The sequence below is a fragment of the Neodiprion lecontei genome, chromosome 2 (genome assembly GCF_021901455.1).
Source record: "Neodiprion lecontei isolate iyNeoLeco1 chromosome 2, iyNeoLeco1.1, whole genome shotgun sequence".
Taxonomy (NCBI): Eukaryota; Metazoa; Arthropoda; class Insecta; order Hymenoptera; family Diprionidae; genus Neodiprion; species Neodiprion lecontei.
Genome location: NC_060261.1, coordinates 43,702,292 through 43,729,707, shown reverse-complemented (window position 1 = coordinate 43,729,707; position 27,416 = coordinate 43,702,292). Strand labels below are relative to the sequence as shown.

General features: G+C 41.7%; 2 protein-coding genes across 6 annotated transcripts in view; both read right to left on the bottom strand.

Moving 5' to 3' along the window:
* LOC107220785 (neurocalcin homolog) overlaps positions 1–27,416 on the bottom strand; it is a 112,092-nt gene that overhangs the window by 10,589 nt on the left and 74,087 nt on the right. The window lies entirely within an intron of this gene.
* LOC107220791 (neuronal calcium sensor 2) overlaps positions 2,280–27,416 on the bottom strand; it is a 99,191-nt gene continuing 74,054 nt past the window's right edge. For all 4 annotated transcript variants that reach the window (XM_046733140.1, XM_046733141.1, XM_046733142.1 and 1 more), the window contains 3 exons: positions 25,312–25,455; positions 12,173–12,301; positions 2,280–7,212 (listed from right to left, as the gene is read on the bottom strand). In XM_046733140.1, coding sequence (XP_046589096.1) covers positions 7,036–7,212; positions 12,173–12,301; positions 25,312–25,455 — 450 coding nt within the window. In that variant the 3' untranslated portion in view covers positions 2,280–7,035. The remainder of the gene's footprint in view (positions 7,213–12,172; positions 12,302–25,311; positions 25,456–27,416) is intronic.

Genomic DNA, 27,416 nt, shown 5'->3' with positions numbered 1-27,416 from the left:
CTGTTTTTATGCTTCCGAGTTCATGGAAATAATCCAATATTCCGCAGTAACTCAACGATCATTGTTGCGCAACGCTATGGGAATATAATCATATGTATAATTGACGGTAGATTTTGAATTGTAATTTTCATAAAGCGTATTCTTTTAAAGTTTACGCGACGTAAGGAAATTCCAATATTTTTACGAATATTGCGATATCCTCAATACTTGCAGCCAAGTATTTGGCAACTGTTATTCCTCGCCGCAAATGTTACGAATTGAAAAGATAAAGTTACGGTGAAAATTTAAACAAACGAAACAAGGGCGTTGCCCCACATCCGCGGTAACAATATACGATTGTTTGTTCGAGCAAAATGAGGGAACTCGAATGGGTCCAAGGCTGCAGATTGTGGGGGTAGTTATAGAATGAGCCGACGCGTTTACGAGTTTCGACAATTAATTCGTTATACAATCGCCGTCACAATTCCCCTAACAAGTATAACTTTCGAGATTAAACATCGTAGCGTCGCTTTGCTAAACGACGTCACGGAGATTTGAAAGACCCGACGTTTATCACGTACAATAATATAATAATGCGGTATACTTTGTCGCGAGTGTAAATGGCAATGACAATAATCATTCTTGCATGCACTTGGAATTTCATCTATCGGTGTAACGCAACTCGCGCATCGTGCGACGATGATAAACTATACGATTCAAAGTATAATATACGATGTACGTACGTCTCGATGGACGATATAATAATATTATAGCGTGCATAGACTCATTGTACACATTGTACATACGTACCTACGTACGTACGGTAGAATCAATTTGCACACCCATAATGTGTGTACGTATAAAAACTATACCTATGCGATCCTCGTTAGGTGTCCAACATATAATATTACTATCTATTACAACACAGAGGTTTGATGTATTCCAATTTAGCCTAAGAAACGTTACAGAGGTTATGTATGATGTATATATGATTATTTTTGCGTATTGCGTGTCATAATTACGATATATGTATATACACGTATACATATACATATAAATATACAGGTATGTATGCGTGCACGTGTCAGCCAACGCTGAGATAAAAATAAAAGTAGTTATTCGAGATTATTTTATCATACTTGTACAATAATACTCGATAAATTTATTTCAATAATTATGACAATAATAATAATAATAATAATAATAATAATAATAATAATAATAATAATAATAATAATAATAATAATAATGAGGGTGAACAGCATATATTTACACTTTTGCCTCGTAATCAGAACTCGAGTCACATTGGCGACCGCGGTGCAGATTATTATACATCAATTCAAGTGACGATACAGCACAATGAAATGAAATTTGAGTCAGGCATAATAACACAAGGAATTTCGTGTAAACGAATACCTCGTGGTATAAATATCCCGATGTACCAAAGGGGGAAGACATATGAAGAAATGAATATTACTAAAAAGAAAAGGGTTTCGTCAAAACACAGTTCTCGTGATTAATGGTAATTTGCCAGTTTATGAAAAAGGTGAAACGAATTACTATCGGAATCTTTTCACCTTGGCGTAAAGTTCGTTAGAAAGACGAGTTCGAAACAGTTTTGTGTTAAATGCAAAAAAAAAAAACTCGAAGGCGAGTTTCTCTGGATCGTTTGTTATTTCATAACTTCGCGGTTGGAACGTGAAGAAGAAAACTTTTCCAAAAATTTTCACTTGCAGCAATAAAGCTTCAGGAATCAGCAATTCGTTCGGTAACTCCTCGAAGAGTTACCCGACATCTACGAAGAGCTGAATATGGGTATGGAGGATACCTACGGACTGACAATCAGTCAGCCGAATAAGCCCGACTCAACGGTCGAGTCCGGACTACTCGGCAAGCAGAGCTTACGATTAGCAAGTGAGAGGCGAAAGGGAAACGCGATGCAGTTGAGTGAGCTGAACAGGCGAAAGAGGGGAAATTTTTACGCCTAAGCCTAGACTTGCATCGCTTGCAATAGGCGGTAAACGCGGCAGGTTTAGTTGCGTGCTAACGAAAAGCTCCAGACGATTACGGAGGGGGGAGGAGGACAGGGGAGGGAGAGGATAAAGCCGAATCGGCTGTGCAGACAATTCGATTTAGGAGATAGTGGTGAAGTTACACGCGGGTAAATCCAGCAAGGGGGAATTTTATGCGAAGTAGAAAAATATAAAATATAGCAATAATGCACAATGAGTTACGGTCAGTTGTAATCGTTGTACACAGATTTAATTTTTTCGATATATGTATATATATTCTTCCTTCAATTTTTTATTTATCTTTTTTTTTTTTACTTTTTGGTTTTTTTTTTTCTCGAGAATTGACATCGTTTCGTTCCTCGTCGAGAGGATCGTCACCTTGCACAATAAATTTTTATACCGTTTTACGTCAAATCAACGAACGAATGAGCGAAATGATCAAACGAAATATAAAGGCCTCGGTTGTTTAGCACGCGTTTTTTGTTACACGTAATATATAATACATATGTCTAGATGCAGGTATACAAAATATTAGATATCGCGTAGGTTACATCATATTCGTTGATTTCGTTGGTGTATTTTAATAAATAAATCTCAGCCTGCAGACATTATTAATCGATTCGCATGCGTGGGGTTTGGCAATAATCGCTTAAATTATACGGTGACAAAATTATGACACATATAATATGTACAACTTGTGATGAGGAGATTCAACAAAACTCCGAACTTTTCGGCTCTCACGGCCACTTTCCTTTTATTTTCATTTATTATACCGCCGTCTAATTACGCGTAAAGCAATTGGAAATATTTTCATTTCTGCATGTTACGTAAATCTTTCGTGAACATTCTATACAGATTGTCGATGCTTGACTTTCCGCCGCAGCAGTGGATTATACAGCGAGTGTTACTCGATGCCGGTTAATATTAATCTGACGCAATTTGTACGTATTTTAAGACATTACTAATTCGAGTGAGAAACAAAGAGGAACAATCGGCGAGAAATTATCACACGCTGTGAGGATATTTTTCTTTCCATTGTTTCCTTTACTAAAAGGTAGGTATAAGCTGCGAACGACGAATTAGTGGACCAATCAAAAACGCAAGGGTAAATGCTGGTGTTTCTGGTACAACAATAATTTATCGGTACATATGTAAGTTATATAATTTTAAGATAATATATGAATTGCAGGATCAGCTCTGCCGCGTTAAAATTTACTCTACGTACAGTAATAGTTGTATATAAGTAATTTACGTAACGTATATTATATACAATATATGTATATATATATATACATATATATATATATATATGTATACAGAAGTACCTAAAAGCGTACACAGAAAGAAAGTTGCGATTACAAGTTACAAGATAAGGTTATACATAAGTATTGTAGAAATATATGGAAGGACGCGATGATGATATGTAGCTAATATACTAGATGTATGATTGATGAGATAGACGCCAGGTCCGTTTGGAGATTTTGCCTGGTGAAATCCGTTGAGAAGAAGGGAATCCAATTTCAGTGATTGCTCAAGTTAAAACTGTTACAGACTTCAGAAATAAAAGATATCCATCTATACGGTTGCAAGCAAAATTAATGTTTTCCCGCATTTTCGGGCAATCGGAAAAATACAAAAAATCTGTCTATTTTATCGACTTTTGCGATCATGGCAACAGGTAATTCTTCTCAGCGAATATACCAGGTCAATGACGATTCATAACGATCGATAAGCGATACCGTCGCGTCTCTCACAGTAGCAAAGTTCGTCAGAAGCAGAGACTTTGTATTGTTTTATTCACTTTAGTTATTTGTTCTTGTTTTTGTTTTGATTTGTTTTTCTTTTTTTTTTTTTTTTTTTTGTTTTTTTTATTATTTTTTCCTAATTAAGACATGCAATTGGTCGAATGCTATATCACTAAGTTCGTAGACATTATATTGTAATAGTCTGCTTACGTTTCTTCACACTTCATTACAGACGGTATACTCGTATGTTATATAGAGGTATAAATACGAATCACTCTGCAGATGAGGCGTATCATCAAGTTACTACCTAACGTTTTAAGATTTGAAATTCCCCTTACGCCTATATCGCTAGATTTTGTGTACGTGTAGGTATATAGGTAAAAGTGATTAGCTAAGAATTTACGCAGGTAACCTTGAGTGCTATAGCGTGTAGAGGGATACTTTTTTGTCCAATATTTCTAATTGCTGGACACGACAAGAAAATTGGAAAATCGCAACTAGGAGAAAAATTTTAAAAAAATAAATAATGCAACGCTTAGGTATCGGAATAAATTTGAATATTCGTTTTTCAGGAAACCACGGTTCAGATACCGCTTTAACAGAACGTCGTGTACGCGCAGCTGCCGCTGCATGTATCTAATTTTTATTTTCTTTTTAATCTTTTTATTTCCATTTCGAGAGACGAATAACAAATTTTTATCCACGTTGATAATGAGTTAAATTACTCCAGTGCAAGCGAATGATTAAATTTCTCGAATTGCGTATCTTCACAACTTCGATAAGTCATTGGAATGGCAAAGATGAGATTGATGAAAAGTAATAAGCAACGGGTATTGTGTTTCGCTTTTTCTTTATCTTTTTTTTTTTTTTTTTTTTTAACATTACTGCTTCAGCCGCGCGGCAACGTTTCAAACGTTTCAACGTTGCTTACGCATTACGTGTCAAAGAACAGCAGGCTTTGTATTTTTTTTTTTTCAACGTGGTTTCTTTTTTTATTTCGTTCGACCACGTTCTCTTGTAATCGCATCTTATACGTTATTTCCATATAATTATTATTGTTATTCGATGAGTAATTATACTGTAATATTTAATTACTGAATTAATTATTCATTTATCGCGTATTGTATCATATAATAATATATAAATGCTAGCCGGTGTGCAAATATCGTAAAAGTAAGTATATTACCTTTGCGCAATGTATGGTATATATATGTTCATATTATATCGTTATCATTGATATATCGGGTTGGATCTTAAAATTTAACTATATATAATATATTTATATATATGTATAACCAGAGATAAAAATGATAACGGTGTAATATGAACATTTATTGAAATATATATACATGTATATTCCATATAGGTATATATATATCTGTTACAGCTCATACGTGTAGGTATGCGTATATGCATAGGCATATATACGTAGGTATATTAAAACCCTAATCAGCTGACATATTTCTTTCTTTCTTTCGTACAATAACAAATTTATTAATAACCTCGAGAAACCTTGAATCTAACAATCAGATAATATAAAGGGTTAGGAATTTTTTTAATAAATTTCTTTTCTGTTTTTTTGTTTGCTTTACTCAAGCGCGAGAAGCTTCTTGCTAGCCACCGAAATCGCAGGGTGTATACAATATAGAAATTTTGAGGGTATATTCCGCGAAAAATATTATACTTGTATAGAACGTGACGAGGCTGTTCGAATTCAACCAGGCATTTCTGTATAATCAAACCGACAAATTGCACCCCATGTATATGCATGTATATAAATATATACACGGTACGGAGGTATGACGAAGCCTGGCAGACGATTCTCTTTTAAAATAACTCAACGTATACGTACGTGTAAGGTGGGATGTGTAGTATCGATCGGAATTTAATTCTGCGCGCATACTTCGCGAAGGTAATGGGAACAGAGCGTTGTTGGGTACGTGCACGTATCGTCGGAGGGGTCGATTTGGAATTAGTTTCGCTTCGTTTCATTTTTTCTTCATTTTCATCATTCGATCAATAGCCGTTCAAGCCGCAAATTCACCGTTTGCAAGCAATTATTTGTTATCAATTTCTGCGCTCACCACCTCTTCTCGATCCGTGGCCGTGCTTGCGAAATACGATTTATCGATTTTCATGTTTTCCAAGACAGCTTTCTCGTTCCTCGTCTGTATCAGCGGAATATTTTCCACGAAATAAACCCTCGATTTAACGTCCCCGCTATTGTATAATTTATACTAGTTATCTCCGCATACGCACGTCATATGTACGCTTACAGTTTCCGTTGGCAAATCTATAAATGGAATGTGCCACTCAATTCTCTTATATATTTATATAATTAATATATATTTGTGTGTGCGCGCGTTTGTGTACGTGTATATATGTATAATTTATAATTTATAATTTATAATTTAAGATTAACTATGTATTATAACCGACTAAAATCGATGTAATTGTCAAAGCCTTATGATACAACGTGTGAACTCCGTTTTGTTTCGCCGGCATTATTTATCAGTTATATAATATATTATATATGCATGATGTGTGCGTGATCGTTTTACGTGCGTAAGCATGGTTCACACAAATGCGATCCCCTATATATGTATAAAAGACGACTGGATTATCGGACCGTGCGGCGCGATTCATTTCTGTATATTTCTTCCATGGCACTTTCAATCAAGATAATATAACGCATGTATAATAGGTGTATTGCGAATAATCGACATATAGGTGTTGAGAATTATTCAGATTCAGAATGTAATGTTATAACTGCAATTATCGCGAGCGCAGCCTGATACCGGTTGAATTTCCGTCCTCAACGCGGAACGACGGTCAGACCTCTTTTTCTTCATATTTTCCGTTCAAGTTTCGATCGCGCATCCCAATCAAACGATTATTGAATCAAAAAATACGCGACTCTTTCCAGTACACCCAGTCTTAATGACAGAAAAATAATGAAAACGTCCAAAGGAAAGAATGATATTTTTTTGATCGGCAGTTTTTTGTTTGTTTGTTCTTTGCATTTTTTTTGTTTTTCCATTTTTAAAGATGAACGGACGAACGGAAGATTCATCCGGTTTCAGATAACGCGGAAAGAAAGCGCATTTCGCTCCAGATCTGACCGTTACGGTGTACGTACTTACATGTATCAAGATCGACGCCGCGTACCGAATGTAAATTAGTGTAGGTATATTCTGTATATAGCGTTTCATATGCGCTGTTATTGTAACGTGACCGTGTTTAGCAAATCAACATATTGTATATATGTATATATCTTATCTTGTTCCGGCGAATAGGGATTAAGGTGCCAGCATCTTTGAGAGTTCTTCGTCCTGCAGACAGCCCTTAAGGAATTCCTCTTGCGTCAGCTGTCCGTCGTTGTTCTCGTCCATTTTGGCAAAGATATTCTTCGCCCTCTCCTCAGCGCTGTCGGCTGGCCTGTTGCTCGAACATGCGCCGAGCATGTCGTAAATCGCCTGGAAACACAGGGTACAAGATAGTTTGCAACATTGTCAGCAACATATCGTAGGTCACGTTTCCTCTCGTTTGTGAATTCGTCGACCAAGTGTAATTTGTTACAAGCGATAAGCCGGATTTGGAAATCGTTTCCCAATTAGTTTGGAGAAAGGAAGAAGGAGGGAAGAAAATATAAAAACAAAGTTGAACGCATAAGCTCATATTTCATTTTTAGTCCAACTGTTTTTTCCCACCATTCGGCCAAAGCTTCATGGTTCAGATCCATCTTTCGTCGCGTCGATTATTACCAAACAACCAAAGAAAATCGAACAAGCTGTTGTAAGTTCATCCAATAAATACAAGAGGACTGCCTTACGATTTCCCCGCCTCTCCTCCACACGTTCGATCGTAATGGGTAGTATGACGTCACGCTCGGGCCCCTTGCTCTCGCACATTTCCCGACTAAGGATGAGCACGGGACGTCCGTCGAATCAGCCCTCACTTTCCGACTGCTCGACACCCGTAAAGGGTCCTCAAAACTTACCAGCGTACTATAAACTGGAACCGCAGGGCTGACCAAACACAGGCTGTACTACTGGGAACGTCGAGTCCGCCCTCACTTTCAGTCCCCGTGAAAACAACACACTCCGCGAAACGTTGGCTAATTTCTCGCCAACCTAGCCCAATGTATTAGAGTTCTTACAGAGAACGGCGAAATGTTTTTAGAGGACGTTAACCCTCGGCAGTCTTTGCGTATAAGCGAGGATGGAAGGAAGCTCGGGGGTCCAATTTCCTAAAGTTCGTCCGGCATTTCGTACAGGCAAATTGGCTCCGGGTAGATTACCATAACCCGTATCCAGGGGGTCAGCATTTGACAATGTCTGCGGCTAGTTGGTTGTTACAAATGGTCCAAAGTCTCGGCTCACTCGCGACCAATTAATGGTGTCAAGCTCCTCGCAGGGCTGACCGCGGCGCTTTGACGGACTGGCGGCGAAAGGACGGTGATACCTGACAACGTTAAGTTACCTTCGGCTCCGGGCCGATAGTCTTCTCTTTCCCAATTACAAAAAGGGCTCGCATCAACGATCAAAGACCTCCGAGAGTCGCGCGACGCTGGACGAAGAGGAAGCCAAGGACTGGACGACTGTCCGAAAAGACTCGCTGCCCACTGGCTGTCCTAGAATATGCCGAGGACGAATTGATTTTCTCGTCCAACGAGATTCCGTTTCCCTCGGGAATTTTCTAGAAACGAACAAAAATGGTTCGTTAAGCCCCGCAAGAGCGACGCGTGTCTCTCGGCGCCGAGGAAAACGAGCCCGGCGAACCAACGGAAACCGGAAACACTGCGGGGTCAGTTTTTTTCTTTTCATCTTCACCCCAACGGCAACACGCCATCCTAGAAATATTGTTACACAGGGTGAAATCATCCGTTTTGCCCTCCTTTTCTCATCTAGTAGTCGTCGCCATGGATGAAATACGCTTTACAGAGCTTTCACATGTTACCAAATGAATAAGACTGCTGCGTCAATCAATATTATTGTAAAAACAGCCTAGTCTTGTTTCTGACTGTAAACTTGTAAACACGCATTGCTCGTTAGAGCATTTATCCTCATAATTTAATTTCGCTGCCTGTTCATTCCCTTAATTAGCTCACGAACCTGTTTATTTTCTCTGTAACGACGGTGTGGTTACGACATTTTAAACCTGCAACTGGATCGGTTGACGGTCGTCCATTTTTATTCTTTTCCTCTAACTTGACCTTTACATTTCGAAAATTTTCACCTTTTCGAAGCTCAACTTCTACGAAAATCTGAAGACTTGATATATTCTCCGACAGAGTCAAACAAATAAGCTTAATCCCGCAACCATCCAGGTTAGGTACAAACGTCGACCGATATTTCTTATCATCCGTTGCCCGTTTTTGCCGGTAAGACGAATTAGTGACATCTTGCAGACTCGAATCGCGTTTGATCCGACCTTCGTGGAACTACCTACGATGAAAATTCATGGTAGAGTTGACGCAGGGGAAAAAAGCCCCTCGTACTTTGTCCGCGTCGAAGATCAGGAAGCACAAAGAACAGCCTTCTGATCGAAGATCCGAGCCTTTGCCCCGTTTTTCGCTTTCGCGAGCTTGCGACGAAGCAAAGACGCGAGGCGAGGCGGGTCGAGGTCACGACGAGCTTCGCCAAACGAGGTCCCAAAGTGCCGCAGCTCTGATTTGTCCGGATTTATAACCGAAGGCTCTACAACCGCGAGCCTCGCTCCGTTAATTACTGTATTGTTCGCAGTCGGAGGTGCGGGGAGGGATAAAGAGGATCGACTCGGCCCCGATGCCGAGGCTGACTAGAGCTTTTTTCACCACCGCCAGACCTTCGATCAAACTCTCCTCCCTGACGGCGTTGCGAGCGAAACGTCGCCTTGATTTTTACGCGATGAAAACCGCCCTGTGAGTCACGCCGTTGGAAGTGATTACGCGTAGGTAGGTGTTCGATTTTTCTCAACCTGAGCTTTTTCGACACTTTTCAACCCGAACGTCTGTTTTTATTTCTTCATAACGTACAACCGTAATCGGAATGTCGCCGCGGCTTGGAAAATTTATTATACTCCCAACAATGTCAGGCTAATGTGTTGAATTATAAGAAAAGTAAAATAGTGACAAGAGAATCTACTAAGTCCGTATTTGAGCGCCCAGTTATTATTACGGTGTCGCATGTCGGGCACACCTAACCGATAAATAGTCAAGTAGCATTAGAGCCAGTTCAAATCGCACCGCTAATGGATGCTGATGACGAACCGTTGTTCCAATTACCCTCGTTAGTCATACGATTATCCGAGCAGCTTACACAATTATAGTCCTTCGACTCGTAATTTAATTATACTCGGAACGAACGAAATTACCATCGCGTTGTTGACCTTTAATTTTTAAATGCCGCTGACAACTGCTGGTGAATTATTTGCAAATTTTTCCTGCCTGACACGGGGGCGAAAATCAGAGTCTCTGCGCCCTTTCAAGTTCAATAAACAAGCGTCTTCGATACTTTCTCCATACATTATATTCGCTAAACAATTGACTATATGATCAAATTTCGAAAAACGAGTCGACTCTCAAGATTATTGCGATACGGATAGACGCGTCCTTTCAACTTCTACAATGACATCAGTTCTAATGACCCTGCCTTAGCTTTTTAGGCCCAAGATAAGCCAAGGCGTCGCAAAGGGGGGCAAAAAATTTCTCCGCAGAATTAATCAGCGAGAAGATTAATCGGCGCTTCCCATTTCATCAAGGTGATAAATTTAGTGAGAGAGCTATAAAGGCTCTCTTCAACCCCGAATATAATTGAATACGATGAATAATCGTCAGTCGGACAAAATAGTACCTGTGACTCGGAGAAGTATCGCAAGAATTTATTGTAGTTGAAAATAAAAAAAAAAAAACCTTTTCCATTTAACGATATCTAGACGTGACCTCGTTACTGCAAAAGCGTTGATGAAACGCCTACAAACCGCGACGAGATTCACTTATTTATCAAGTACCACAAGCTAGAAATCTGTAATATTTAAAGAAACTTCTTTGCAAAACAACTATCCACTAATCAGAATTTTCGGAAGTTGTTGATAGCTGAGCTCTTATAGTTTTCAAATAGACGGTAGTTTCCTTTTTTTTTTCTGTAGCGTCGTGACGTAATATTGACGGAATCGAATGACTTTGATTAACTTCAGTTCCGTTCTTTCATACGTGTTATATTTAATGATTTTGTACTTCTAGCCTAGTTACATAAGGCTGTATCCGTATCCGTGTAGCGATTTCCCGATACTTTGCACGCGTCCCGGAAACCTGAAACTTTTTTGTTTCACCTAACCAGCTACGTGGCCCCATCACTTTCCTCGAGTTCTTTGAAGTAATTAATTACAGCAAGTAGTTAGCGACTTGCTTCCATCAGAATTCCACGATCCGTAGGGCGTTGGGTAAAGTTATATTAGGGATATCGAAGTTTTGAACTCCGTTTTATTACAAGTCTTTGATGAAACTTTGCCAAAACGAATCGACAAATTGCTAATCAATTACGTAAAAGACCGTTGCAAGCTAAATTTTCAAGTATCTGCCGTACCTACAAAATATGCAAATCTTTGCCGATTCTTCTCTCGCCTTTTTTTCTTCTCTAACTAATTATACGCTTCTTCCTCCTCTCATTTAGCATCAGTGGCGTCTCAAGAACCGTATATAATTTCCCCGACGCGCCCACCGTCTGCAAGCCTGGAGAGTTTCCTCTGAATAAAACTTTTTCACATTTTCATCTGCGAACGTATACCTTGATCCAATTATTATTTCAGCCCGCTCGCGGGTTGCGAAATTATTATATACGCCCCGACAATAAACTTGCCGGACGCCTTCGCATATTCTTCATAATATTCAACTCTCTCGTTTTCATTCAACGCGATGAATTATCGGCGAAAGAATAACACAAAAACCGAAACGATACCTCCGATTTTTTTCTTTTTAATTATTTAAACATTTTTTCCTCTTTCCTTTCACCGGTACGCTGACGTCAGTGCCACGTAGAGCGCGGTTGATACCGACGCGGTGATTTAGTCGAGTCCCTTGACCCAATTTCGCCGATGACAGCCCTCCGTCGCGGATTTAAAAGGCAAGGGGCGGCGAAGGCGGGAGGAAGGGAGGGCCGGGAACTTAGGGAGCAAGTTTCGGATCGGCTGATTTAATTTTCCAAGTCAAATTATCAATTATGCCGAGATAGGCGATTCGTGATTGATTAGTTTGGAGGGAGAGAGAGAGAAGGTTCCTTGGTGTGTGTCAATTTTTTTGTATCAACTTCTGGGACTCGTACGAGAAACTGATTGCGTAAAGGAACGAGGCCGGAAGTTGAAGCGACTCCTAGGACACGACTGCTACGTCGACGTCGTCCGGGCTGTAGAACTCTTCTCCCACTTATGATAAAAACATAATGAACGAAATTTCGTTACCTGCACAATCTTCGTCATCTCCTGGATGTCGATTACGCCATTTCCGTCCACGTCGTACATTCGAAAGGCCCATTTTAATTTCTCCTCGGGTGTCCCGCTAGATGTAACGTCTATCGCCAATAGGAATTCCTGGAACATATCAACAAAAACACGGGGTTCATTCGACGGATCAGAGCGAAGGGCTTATACTCGATTAATCAACTCTACGATATTCAAACTTACGCCCCCAATTTGAATTTACACAAATTCAGAGCACGGTGCCAATCTGGTACACCGGAAATTAACAATAATATCACCTCGATTCGTCTCGCTTCGGTTCCGTCTCGACGAAAACTCGACTTTTTCTTACTACCAGGCCTAACTTGTGATTCGTCTGATTTAACGTCGACGTGCACGATTTTTTTCTCAACACCTCTGTATTCTCAAAAATAAAGACGTTTTTACAGTTCGCAACACGTGGAACAAAATTAATATATACAATTGGATCTATTTAGATCTAGCTAGAAGCAAATTTTTTTTTCTGTCTAATCTGATAAAACACCGTATAAATTCTCGATAAAAAATTATTACTCAATTGCATTCATCTGTTTATCATTCATTGGTCATTACAAATGGCTGTAATTGTTAAGCATAGTGACTTTCGTAAACAAATTTTTCAACACCAATCGATACGTATAATACATATATTTAAAAAAACGAAAAAGATTTTTACAACTAAAAAGAAGGTTGAAAAGTTTCAAAAGATAAGATCAAGTGTCTTATTCGTGACTTTACCATTCCTGCCTGGCAAACCATAAAGTATAGGTTGCAAGACGGAAGGAACTACCAGGACATCGAAATAGACTATTGAAAGCATCGGAGAGACCCCGAACTGCATTTTTAGTTAGGGTAGGGCTGACATTGAGAGATCCGTCGACGGACTATCCGAGGCAGAAGAATGGTTGAAATAAATTTAAGAGGGGAGTACAGCTCGGACGTCTAAAGTCATACCTATTTTTAGGAGTTTATTTTTTTTTTAATTTTTTTTTTTTTTTTTTTTTTGTTTTAAAGAAAACGAAAACACTCGGAACAATTTAAGTTTCATGACTTTATTATTTATAGTTTATAGTAAAAATTCTCTCATGTTCTTGAAACTACGAATAATAAAACTCTCAAGCTCGGATTGCTCCAATTGTTTCGTTTACTTGGAGAAAAAAAAAAAAAAAAACTTCCAAATATAGGTATGAGCTTAGACCGTCTAAGCTGTATCCCCCCCACTCCTTGAGACCTAGGGTTCTTCGGTTGAAGTTTACAAAATTTGCCCGGCATTCGGTAAAACGCGGCATGAATACGTATACACTCAGATCCATACACTGGGTCGAACTAGGTCGGTCGACGCTTCAGGTAGGTATACGAGAAAAGAAGGAGGAAGGAGGAACGAGGGTGAGAGGGAGGGAGAGGGAGAGAGGAGACTTTACCTCTTTACCGGTCCACGTGACCCCTGGAGGGTCTCTCTCCATATTGACCCTAAGGTTCGCGCCGCCACCCCCAGCGCAGGCCTCATTCAGATGCCACCCATGAAGATAGGGGAATTCTTTCCTACACGACTCGCCCTTGTAAGGAAGATTCATCGCCGCCGAGCGTTATTACCATTTTTCTCCAATTTTATCATCGTCGTTATTTCAATACGGGGGACAAGAACACAAAAAAAAAAAAAAAAAACAAAAAACGGGAAGGAAAGAGGCGGAAGACGAAGAATATGCAGAACCTCTGCGTTATAAATGCCTACTCGCCGGGTGAGGAATATTAATGGTCACGGGGTTGAGCCGTCGCGATTCATGGGAGATGTACGTGCATATAGTAATGTAGGGGAAATATCCCAAAGCACTCGTAACACCGGGTCGCCTGCGTAGCTTCGACCGAACACATCTATCCTCCGAAGCGTTAAAAAATTCAACCGATTTCCCACCATTTGGCCACCGTCAACGGCTCGGATATGTTTGTGAGAAGCCACTGATCAAGGGACGCGACGTCCAGTTTTCATCGATGAGTTAATCAAGCCTGAGTTTCACCGCACAGTGAATATCGCAGGTTCCGCAGCGATCAACACTGGGATTGATGAAATTCTCAATAATTCTCATTCAATTCCTGCATCTGTGATAGCTGCAGCTTGGAATGCTTCATATGCATAAACGTCCCATTAGAAAGACGAGAGCGGTGCATGAGCATGTCGTTCCAACTATTCAGCACAGCAATTTGGGTCGAGAGTAAGCGACTCCCATTTCTCGCAATGTGCAACGCGCAATAATTAATGATTCACGGAGGACAAGCAAGCCGACCTCGAGGCGCGTGCAACCTCCCGCAGCACGTCAACTCGGCTTGCAAGTCCAAGCGCAATTCGCATGCACCTTCCACTGCTCGATGTGCGATGCGACAGTTCCTCTTTCGTCAAGTCGATTGTGGAGTATTTCCGTTCTTCTTCGCCGCGTTGGTATACCTGGTTTTGCACTCTTTTCATCAATTTGACTCGATTCCCACCAAATTCTTTCATCCAGCGTTGTCGAAGCGAGTAACGTTAGTGCCTTTCCAGTACGATTCGCAAAAGGTGTTCTTAAACTTTGCGAGTGAAGACGGTATTCCGGTAACGTCGATTGCCTACGTCAGTATCATGTCCCATTACATACGGCAAGAAAAAGTAAATTAGGCAGTCGCTTGATGTAAGGAGACTCCTCGAGCTGTCGCCGGTTAGCGAAACATGATGCTTCGTTGTCGCTTCGCTCGTGCAGTAAATTTCCCGCGATTTTTTCACGTCGCTCCGTGTTCGTAACAATTTGTCTGAAACAGTTGTCGCGCACGGCCAAGCGCAAGGTCCCCGTTATAGGTAATACAAGTTTTGGGACCTCACATGCAAACACTGAGGACGTAATCGCTGGCGAAACTTTTAATGGCAAATTAATTCAGCAGATGATTGAATTGAGTCGGGCTCGCCGGCGCGGAAGCTATATACCTAATCGAATCGAAGATCTGAGGAGGTTAATTTGGCTCCAGGTAGGAAGGATTAAGGGTCGTATCGCGTGTCGCGACCACGCCCTTACAACAGACCCTCGACACGACGCCCATACCCAGCCGGAGCAGCCGCCTTCGAGCCCTTCGTTTCGCCAGATGTACCGCAGATATGCAGCAAGCAAACCTGTATGGATTTTATCATTACCTCCGACACGCGAGAGTTGCGTCTGAAGCTTGGATGAAGTCGGAGCGACGGTCGTCGATCAGGCCGTGCAGCAATGTTTTGTTTCAAACAATTTATTGATAACTTTCGGCCATTATTATTATTGAAATTTAATTTTCTTATCGTCATTGTTGTGGTTGAATTTTATCTCATCGCAATAAAGAACGTATAGCCACTACGTCCTTACGTTGCTTCAAAACTGCAGCGCGTACGGATGCCGCAGGATTTAACGCGTCCGATTATTCACCAGCCTTTCGCTCCGCGAAGCAATGACGGCGGATTAGTGACGGGTAATTGTATTCCAAGGTACGTTGTAGCTTGTAGAATTCGAGTGTTGAGCTGCACACGGAGATTGGGATCAGAAGTTAAAGGTTTTCCTTGGGCAGGGCGTCGTCGCCGGCACTTTCAGCTCCCGGCGCGCAGCGAAAGGGGGTTCCTATAGCGTTTCTTATCAGCTTACCGGCGAGCGAACAACCGCGTATATTTCGCGACGTGGCAGATTAAACGCCCGAGATTTGTACTTCTTGCTCATTTTCGGGCAGAGCTGGCAGCTACGCCTGTAATAATCTTCGGCGAAAATCTCGACGTAAACTCGAGACGCTCGTTTTCCACGACCTTGGCTCGAGAGATTATTATAAACAATCGGATAGACAATGTGGCACGGCGTGTATATGCGGTTCGTTACCGCTTAGCCGGGGATCCGTTCTCCTGCTTAATTCCGTGTGCGCAGGACTCGCCGATCCGGACACTTCGGTTCCATTTCGATTCATGACTGCTCCTTTGCTCGAATATGTCCAAGACCAAGGCGGGCGTCTCTCTTGTGCAATCGCTTCACCTTCTCTCCTTGCGCTTCGTTGCCGTCAACTAGAATTATCGGTGAGTTCAAATTTTGCGTGCAAAAGATGAAGAATCCATGTTTGAATGATCGTGAGTCAACGGAACTGGGTTCTATTTTATCTGGCGAGCAGGGTATACGAGAAGATAGGGGCAGTTATCTTATTGGCACTTGCACTGCGAAAGTTGAGTGATTTGCCAGACCTGCCACGACGTTGTTTACTCACGGTTGACGGAACAAATACAGTAAGCCGATTTTCCCTCGTTCATTTGCACCGCGTACGCTTGCCTGCATCCGTACCGTTCCATCCCGATCCCGCGACAATCCGACTGTAAACACGATACATCACTACTAAGGAAGCCCGACTTGCCATCGATTTCCGATTAGAAATGCGAGTAACTCACGTGTAATTCACCGTAGGTTGGATCAATCTCGAGATAACGGTTCCTTGTTTGCCCGAATTATAATAAATTCGCCAGCGCAAATAAAAAAAATTTTTACAATTGGAGTCGAAAGTTCAAGAAGATAAAGAAAAGGATAATCTTCATAGAAGGTGAGCGTGCGAAGTGGGAATGAATCAATCTCTACATGATTGATTGTTCTTAATAGAAGCTGGAGGAGTGCGATATTCTAGCGATGCGGATATGCCGTGTGGAGAATTTTTTGTTTTCATACATCACGAATGCATATTCATGAGAAAAAGACGTCACGGATAAGCTTCTGATCCACTGTCGGTGAAACAATCCGAGAGACGACGTCGACAAATCAATTTTACTTCATATCGCCTTGACACTGCGCAGTATGCTGAAATAAATTAGTCGGCTAAGATCGATGGCATTTCATATCAGTCACCGTTTTTCTTGATTTCTCATTCTAACTTTTCTTTCCAGGAGTGTCAGCTTTAGAAAAAAGAAATATATCTATATACATGTTGGTACTTTTTTTTCTAGAAAGCGACAACAAAGGTATCCTTGTGAGAACGAATGTTTGTCGACCGACATTTTCAAGAACAGTTATAACACACGTTCAGTAATTTTTCATCTGTCTCTTCCCCTAGGCCTTTCTGATCATTTTGTCTCTGTCGCGTGAAAAGTATAATGCAGGGTTCGTTTGCTATGACAAGAAAGATTTATTTTGCAGAAAGTTTAAGAAACAGAAAAATGAGGGTATACAAAAATTCGTATGCAGAGGTGCGTGTACCTTTATAACAAGGCTGCAATTCAATTTTTAATTGGCAAAATTTACAAATCATAAAAAGCTTCAAGTTAACAAGCTCAACTTCCGTTGTTCGCGAGAAATTCGTAGAATGGTTTGAAAAAAAAAAAAAAAAAATTCATTGAAAAAACAAACTAACGTAACTGATTGGTTTGATACTTTCGTTTTAAAAACGAAAAACACTTTTCAAAGGTCAAGGTGATCCAACTATCGCATAACTCCAACCGAGCACCGTAAGTGTCAACTTCCGCGTGCTGCTGCTGATGCGGGTTAAAAATGGTACGAGAAGTTGAGTAACGGTTTGGTAGCAAATAAAGCGATTTTACCAGTATGATAAAAAAATAGAAAGCAAAAAAGAGTAATCATAAATCTGAGGCAGATAAAATTAAAAAAAAAAAAATTACGAGGTTCGCAACAGCAGGCAAGGAAGATCAGTGCAAAATATCAGCACGAAAACCCGTCAGCTCGGTAAGCTTATTGTTAGAAGGTCGTTGCGTGTTGAAAACTGTTGGCAATCAGTTGTAATTAACGATATCCATGAAAGGTTTGCTTTCAGTTTCACCGATAATATTATGTCCGTTATCTCAAAGTTTTTCCGGCGCCGTTCGCACGTTAATCCGGAGTTAACGCTCACCCTGTTTAATAATCGCCCAGCGGCGGCTGAATCCGCAAGGATCCTCGCGATTTCAAGATAACCGCGCTCTAATGTCTTCTAGCAGAAATTTTGAGCCTATTTTCACGGTTCTTAGTCCCGATTCGGGAGCCGCATAGACGATAAGGGGACGTGCGGTGGAAATTCGTGTCCCGGAATTCCGGGTTCATTACGATGAATGGGGCGAATCATCCCCGATTCTGTTACGAGCTCGAAACCTATTGGCTGGGGCGAAAGGCGGAGTAACGATTATCCGCAGTACATACCTTCCTTCGTATCCTGCATGCTTTACCCTGTACATATATGTATACCTATATGTATATGTATCCGCTCGGAAAATACGAGAGGAAATACGAGCTTTTCACCTAAAGTGTGCTTTTCTTTTTTTATACGGTGTATTCGATTTCTGCTTTTTTATTCATTTTTCAGTAGTGAGAATATACCGCGGATTAAATAAAATATATACCTGAGGATATTCTCCGTTTAGCTGCAGAGCTGGAGATACGTTTTCTCACTTCAGACTCCCCTGGGCTTTCCTACAGCTTCCTGAACCGGAAATCAACGGTTCGAGTAATTTGCCCCGCTGTTACCGCTGCAGCATCGGCCCGACGATGTGAGGAACTTCTTTTATTATATCGCTATTGAGATATCCTTTCGAAATCTCTGTCCGTTCAACCGTTCGCACCGCTCCAGCTGTCGCTTATTGTTTCCGTCTGGACTGATTGTTGAATTCGTTTAACGAAAAAAATAGTTTTGCTTGCATTTGCACATCGATTTTTTCGACGCAGTAATTATAGATATCGAGGAAAGAAAAAGAGAGACAAAATTTGAAGGACCAACACACGAGCCATATTGGATGGACTGATTTATCCGGTAACGTAAAATTTCACGAACAAGGCAAGTGTACCAGTCATTGACACGTTTAGACCCAATCATTGACCGTTTTATTTTCCAAAATTATAAATCGACGGCACAAATTGTCAATCTCTTGACGACTAAAACCAATCGCTGAATCGCTAGAGGGTTGAATGCTTCAAATAAATTTTTTTGGTAATTTTAGAACCAAGGTTCAAACAGATACGACCAAAAAAAGGTCAATAATTGGGCCAAGGTCAGTAACCGGTACACTCACCTTAAACGGGAAAAATGACACAGATCAGGCTGAAGTTCCCGATTGAAACGGAAAGCCCGATTTTCTGACGCGACGAGAGAGGTCTCATCTTGTACAGAACAGTCCATCGTAATCCGGATAATGGCTGCTCCCGAGTAAACGATGCCTTCTCGGGGATACGACATAGCGACGCTGGTATAATACCGGCTACATGTAAGGCACCTACTTGGATTCCGCGCACTTTTAATCCCGTTAATACGGTGCTTGAATTACAATCGAATGGTACCTTTAACGCTGGAAAGCGACGGTACGGCGTGGCAGCAGACGTTTGAATTTTCCAGCATTTTTATACCTACTAAAATAGACGGAAATAAAACTGGCGTGCGACGTATGGGCAGGTATAATGTAAGAGGAAAAATGTGTGCCACTGAAAGATTTCATCTCCTCGAGCGGATTCGCTGTTCACAATATTGTCCTCTTGCGAAATATACAATGCCCCCGTTAATATACAGATATACAAACGGGTTTAATCGACCGTGACAGAAAAGTTTACGACGAGGGTGGTCGGGGATTGAAAGGAATGCAATAAAGATCTCACGAGGCACATTCCGCTTTCTGCACGAAACTGCACAGACTATCAAAGAACCAACGTAGCAGGTTCGCACTTTTACGAGAACGTGCGTATTATTCCAAGATGCGGACGAGAGAACTTCGGACTCTCGTTACGAGACCTGAGTAAATCTTCGGCAGCAGGCATGACGTGTCTCGATTGTTTCCGGAAGTTTCCTGTTGCCTTGGTTTGGTTCAACGAATCCTCGTCGAACGACAAGGGATGCAGGAAGTTTAAGGTTCGAGATTTTCTCAAAACTTGAAAGAATCGGGGGGCGGGGGGGGGGGGGGGGGGGACAGAGGCGAGGACGAAAGTGAACGATACAAGTTGGTATAGACCTCTGTAATGACGTCATACTGGCTAAGTGGAGGGAATCAAAGATACAGAGGATGGCGTTTTCTCCTTCCCTCCGATGAGTCAATCATCAATTTTCTCCAGCTATATTTAGGCCATCTTTCTCGTCGAACTAACGACGTCTGCACGTGAAACGAATGGACGCGGTTGCCGGAGCTGAATTCTTTAACGATTAGGACAGCCTCGCATGCGAAAGAATCACGGTGAAGGTTCGCAGATTAGGTAACAACAACGGGACGGACGGAAGGAAGGAAGGAAGGAAGGAAGGAAGGAAGGAAGGAAGGAAACGCCCGGTTGCATGACGTGCTTTCATCAAAGGCGACGGTAATTCGGACGGCGAGCGTTGAATCGACGAGTGCTGCAGGTTACGTCGGTTCGTCACCTCGCACCTAACAATAAATGGCATTGCGCTGACGGTACTCGCGACGAAGCTTTCTTTGTCCGTCTACTCTCCCTCTTCCTCTCTCTTTCAGTCGGGCCGTGACTAATTGCGAGCAGAAAAATGACACCCTCGTTCGGCAAATCCATCGCTCGGTTCACCCTTATCGGTGATACTTCTCAAGGAGGAGGATGGCTTATCAGGGACATTCTTCTCGACGAAGCAATCTGTCACACCAAGTGGCGATTCGTACTTCTACGTAAAAGCCGCGTTAACTTGAAGTTTCACTTACGTATTGCTTGTGTACAGAAGCGCGGGAAACTTCAAAGAAACTGTTTTACGTTATACCGTGATCGTAGATAATCATAGGCACGTCAAAGAGCGAAATATTTATTCGTACGCCAATGACAAGAGAGTCTCGATTCTTTGAAAACGTTATTGCTTTATCTTTAATCCTCCGTAGCGATATTTAAAAAAATCTATGAGCCAATTATTCTTTGATCTTGGAGCTCGTTGAATTAGCGGAAGAAATTCTCAGCTTTTATTTGACTTAATTTTACGAACGTGTGATAAAACAGTCATGTTTTCAGTGTGAAAAATTCTAGAATCCAGCCTGAGACATGTACCTGTTCAAAGTTCGGGAACTCGTTGAATATAGATAGAATTCACAAAGAGTAAAGAGAAAAAAGAAAAGAAGCTCACGTTTCAACTGGACGTGGTTTTCGATGAGAATTAAAGAAATTCATGAAAGAGGTGCACAAAAGTTTATATCAATAATAAACTCAACACCCTGACAGACAGCCGCTTTAGGATTCTCAAGCATTCGCGTTAAACTCTAGCGGACGACGCGACGCCGCGACGGGGTGTTCGGTCGTTAGAAATTCACTCTGCATAGTCATAAGTACGTATATAAAATACATCAAGCGTGGGAAATCTAGCATATGAAAGGGAGATAAAAAGTTTCGCCAAGTTTCCTATAAAGGTAATTCTCCGGCCATTTCGACTCGAAGTGTTTTATATAGGTACAACCTAATCGAAGGAGGAAAACTTTTTACTGCCGTTTTCTCGTCTAACTTTCGAGACACAGGAATCGAGAGACCGAGTTAAGAGGGTGTGAAATTCACGGCGAAAGAGGAATAATAATCTTCCAAGGATCGAGGTTTGTCACTGCATCCTTTTTACCCAGTATTTAAAGTTATACTATTTTTTTTCAAGTATAACCTACAACTATACGCAAAACACGTCAAAGTCGATGAGACGTCCGACTCACTCCTCGCAGCTGGACGCGGGTGAAAGACAAAAGTGGTTTTCGTCAATTACTCGCAAAATATAAATTCACAAAATATACCGTTTACGATATATAGTTAACCCAAGCATCGCATTTCTCTTCACAACGTAACATTTTCACACATTTTTCAATTATTCGAAAACGGAACTATGGATATACGAAATCCTTCCGGAATGCAATTTCCCCCGCTAGCTGGTAATATCGACCCCTGTAATACCGCCAGATTTTAATAACGTCGGAAATTTAATATTGTTTTTCTCAGTCCTTCGCTAATACGCGGGGTTGTGGATTACGAATTGGGTTAGGCTAGGTTAGGTTAGGTTGGGTTAACGAACCCGTCGAACCGCGAAGAGAAAGTCCGATGGGATAGGAAAAGCCCCATAGATGGAGAAATGAGAAGTGACGTTGAACGGAGCGGAAAGTTAAACCGCGTTAACCATGATACAAAGGCAATTCTAATCAACGTCGGATCTAGGATAGACAATTAAAACAGATAAGCGAGGTAGCCGCTGGTGGGCGAAGCAGGTAAGTGGGAGCAGATCGAGTAACGAAAGCTCTCGAGACGACCGATCGAACGGTTCCTCAACGCTGCGTGGGAAATCCTGACGTAACACGCACGTGATAAAAATGAAAATTATAATAACAAGGACGACAACAAGTTTTTGTATGCGTACGCATTGTGCTCGCCTCCCTGCAAAGCTTTGTGAAAATAATCAAAGAATGGAGAATTAATCCTGGGTATAAGAAAATATTTGACAAAGGCTATCCAGGGTGAGTATTACAATGGGGGTTGGTGGGCGGCTGTTATATATAATATACTTACACGCGGGTGGGGACACCTACACATTTTACTAACGTATACGCGATATCCAAAGGTCGCCCTGGACTTCAATGAGTAGGAGGGGAGGATGAATGAGGTTTTCGAGATAAGAAAACCGGTATAAGTGTAGAGAGCGGTATACAAATGTACATCGAGGACCATTTATTTGGACGTCACTCGAGTTTAGGGGTGGGTAATCGGTATAAATTTGTATAGGTGGTCGCGCCAATATCTACCCGAGTGATAATAATGCTACAGACAATAAGGAAGATCGCGTCGTTTGACTGTTATAGATTATCCAATCACGTCGTACAGACACCGAGGAACGGCGAAAAAATTTAGACACCGTATGAGGTATCGCACGTACATATGAGATATTCCATGCCAACTCGACGAATGAATTTCCCGCATGGTATCGGGTCGAAGAATCTTTTTTATAATAATTAGGAAATTTTCAAAAGTGGAATATTTTACCTTCGTAAAAATATGTTGAAATAAAAATAAATAACGGTTTACGCTAAAAAGCAGTGTCGGAAGAGGAGTATACAAAATTACGAATGAAGTGAAAAATGGTAAGGAAAAATCGTTTGTCGAGTTGGCATGGAATACCTCACATATAACGTATGTACATTGGGTTAGATTTGAAACTGCGAAACACTTGAAGCTTCCTGTATCCCCTTCCTTTAACACCTACTTTTTATTCCTCGTCCGACAGTTCCGACAGAGACACCTTCTGACGTCGGATGGTCACGTATGTACATGGAACTTGTCTCGAGGCAAAATTCGTGGCTACATTGATTTGTCGGTAAGGTGAACCGGGCGTTATAAACGCAGACGTGGCGCTGGGACCTCGTTCGTTTAATTATATAACAACTTTAATAAGCTATTATGCGTCCGCGGATTTATTTCACCGAGTGAGAATACAATACGTCGTTAAGAACGTTCGGCGTCAACGCAACGATCATAATTACCCGAGATTGGCGATGGGTTCTTGGATATATATATTTTATTCAGTCCACGTCTTGCTCGCCCCTGCATCACCTCGTCTCTTCACTGATAGGAGTGACGCGGAAACTTTCGCGATGCCACCTGCCTGCGAAATACTCTAATAGCAGACATCCGCGTTAGCAAATTTCAATTTTCTAGCCCGCGAAGACGCGATAACAAACGATTATTATCGATCGGATCGATTAACGATCGACCCTCGAATCGCACTTACGAAAATTCGAATCTTTTGCTAAACGAAAACGAGAACAAGTTTCACGTCCGATAAAATTTCGGCACGTGTACGAGTAAATCGAGTTTAAAGTTTTGCGGATACGGATTGACGTGCGTTGTCGTCGCTCGTGGCATTTTGTCAAACAGCCTGACATTTCGCCGTGGCGGCGTGTTGGATGATACGCATATACGACAAATGTTATTTGATTAGGTACCAAAATTATCCGGGAACGTTCGTGCCTATTATGGGAACGTGCAGGATTTCTCCGCAAACGACTACAGAAGTACGGAAATGAGTATGATAAAATGAAAATGGAAACAAAAACATTTCGATATGATTCACGGTGTCCAGTGCTCCTGAAAATGTCATTGAATTTTACTTGCCCTTCGAAAGTGCTGGAAACTATCCTTGAATTTTTCTCGTGTCCTGAAAATATTCTACTTTTAATGTCTTTGAATAACCAGAAAATATCCTCGAATTTGTTACGGATTTTTTACTGGACACCATGAATTATGAACGCATAGCCGCTGTACTCATTTAGTACTGTTTGTTCTTTACAGCTTGTAAAATGTAGATGAAAGAGAAGAAAAAACAAAATAAATAAATGCAAACCGCATCCTCAACAACGCCGATTGGTCGCCGACTTAACAGCGGTGACTAAGAGTAATTATTTTCCAACTAACAAGTCCGATACAAGAATCATCAGCTGGTTTTATTCTCTCAAGTAGTTGTCATCTATTTATTTTTTATATATTCTTTTTTTTTTTTTTTTGTAATTTGGTTTCAAGCAACTCGTAAGAAAGCGACACACTTGCAAGATACACGCTTTAGAATTCCAGGTGCACTCCTTCGATAACTACGCAAGCACGACGACTGGGACGCAATTATCTCGGTATTCCAGCACAGCGCGATTGTTTATTTATTTATTCACTTATTGTTGGCCGGTATTCGTTCGGGCGCAGATTGGATTGCGCCGGTGCATGTCAGCGGCCGCCGTATCGCCAAGAGGCATCCTGATTGCTGGTACATACAGGTACAAGTATAATAAAAATCAGCGAATTGCAATTAGTGTCGACGAAACGATAGCGCAACTCTTGTATAATATCTTACGCCGCTTGTGTAATCACGAACGTCGGCTGTGACTTCGTTCCATATAACAGGGTACCGGCAACCAAGGCGACATGCACATTGTATGTATCACTTTTACCGTACGCTGCCTGAGACGGAAGAAGATCCAGATAAGGACCCTTTGGTCATCGCTATACAGAATTTCCCCCAAGTTAGTTTCTTTCCTTACAATGTCGGAATAATAAATTGCAAACGAGTGGGGAAACGGTTGAACCTTTTCGCGAATCCCTCTTTCGGAGGATCGGGTCTTTTCCAAGTATAACCTGCACTCGGGCGTAACGACGTGTACAACATATGTAAAATCCAGTAAGACCAATTACCTTGAAGTCGATGTACCCGTTCTTGTCCATGTCAAATGTGCGGAAGACGTGGTCGCAGAATTCCTCGGCGTTACCAGAGGGGAAAAACATTTTGTACATGTCGACGAACTTGGCCGGAGTCAGTCTGCCGTTTGGACAGTCTTGCTGTAAGAAGAAAAAAGAGAAACACGTGGCATGAAACGTGAAATATACGATACAGCGACGAAAGATTGCAACGATCTGTTGATCGAGGATGAGAAGGAGGAGCAGGATGCGGGGGACCGGGTGAAAGCGGAAATTACATCAACTTCGATCGACAATCAATCAGGGAAAGGTCCTGGGCAGGAATTGCCGCGAAATTTCGTCGTCTTTAATGACCGAGGTACGGCTCAACGGCTAACGACTCGAAGCTTTGGCGTCGGGCTGCTCGCCGCTTTTACCGCTCCGCCTCTCTCGACGCCAAGACCTTATCAGGATTAACGCGAGGCGAAACGGGCTTCACACCCGTCCGACTCGTTGAACGTTCCATCCCCGAAATCCCCGAGCATTCTTAGCCTCGGCCTGTCCCGCATGGGACGCCTAGCACGGTGCCTATCGATCATTCGGCACGAGCCTAGCCGTCACCCCGTTACGCTGACATTTTCGTCGGCGTTAAAACGCGACGGCGACGCGTCTTTTTACCGCCGTCGAGGAAGGAAGGCGAGGAGGAGGACGAGGTTTAGCCACACCCGTGTCGCAATTTCGATTACGCAAGCGAGCGCTGACCGTTCCTTCGGTCCTCCTCCGCTTCTCCGCGTAATAACTACGAGAATATGTACCTGTACGTAGAAAATGCCTCGGACAAACGTAAAATCAATATTGATCCTGCACAATGTATGTATGTATAAAGTGTTCGTACCGCAGGTTGTCCGAGTCTCTTTAAGGTACTCTCGAGTGAGTTATGCTTATTTATCGCACATTAGAAGAAGAATTCAACGAGGTCACTCCGAACGAGCGCAAACTCTTCGAATGCGGTTCTAGTCCGGCGTCGTTTCATTTTTGATTACGTCTTCTGATTTGTACGTGAAGATATATTCCTGGACCGAACTGACACGATTCAATCGATCAGACTCGGTATAATATAATTTTTGCAACGTCTTCGAGTTATTCCTTTGTCTATTCTATTTTTGGACACCTCCGATTTCCTACAAAACCACGCACATCTAAAATCGGAGACTTGGTAAAGAAAAGAAAAAAAAAGTATCACGTCGGTTAGAAAAAATACCCAAACTTGTCGAGATATAGTGAGATGAGTAAGTGGTCCTCACCGAGGTCCGGTTTCAGAAATGATTCACTGCCATTGGCACGTACGAGACAACGGGTTAGACACGTTCCCCGAGACGAACAACTGGGAGGCTTTTAGCCCATATTTTAACCCTTACACGACTGTAGGAAACACATGTCAAATTATGAGCGAAAGAGCTGAAGGACGTAGCGGTGACTTCAAGCTCTGACCCACTTGCTAGATGAGGCTTTATTTCGTTTTCATTCAACTTGTCCCTCACCTCTCCGTCACCCTCTATCTCACCTCCTCTCTTCCCCTCTTTCTCTCTCTCTGTCTTAAGCGATTATTAAGCCTTTTTGTCTTTCCATTTCTATTTTATTTGTCTCACACTACTCAATATCGCTATTAATACAAATAAACTTATAACGTTGCATTCTCTCTCTGAGTAAACTCTACTCTACCCTATTTTACTCTCGCTTTGGACTACCGCAGTTGTAACACAACACCGTCGTGCGTACGACTGAAAATTTTCTACGAGGATCTCATGTTTGTAGTTAATTTTTGGAGAACAATGTTGAAAAGATATTCGAAAAAACAAGAGGTCAATTACTAGTTTTCCGAATAATCTGAAAATATGCTGCTAAACTTATTCACTTGATCTATAACTTACGCTCCATTAGACAATCATAGCTTTGAGTTGCAACCAACTATCGCGCAATGACGGACATCTTTCTAGTCTCCTTAAATTCTATTAGGTTAGGTTGAGCCGCGATAGGTTAGGTTAATCCGAATGCACGGCACTTCGGCATCGTTATCGGTTCACAGCTAGCAGCTTATAACGAAAGCGGGTGCAAAGAGGGAG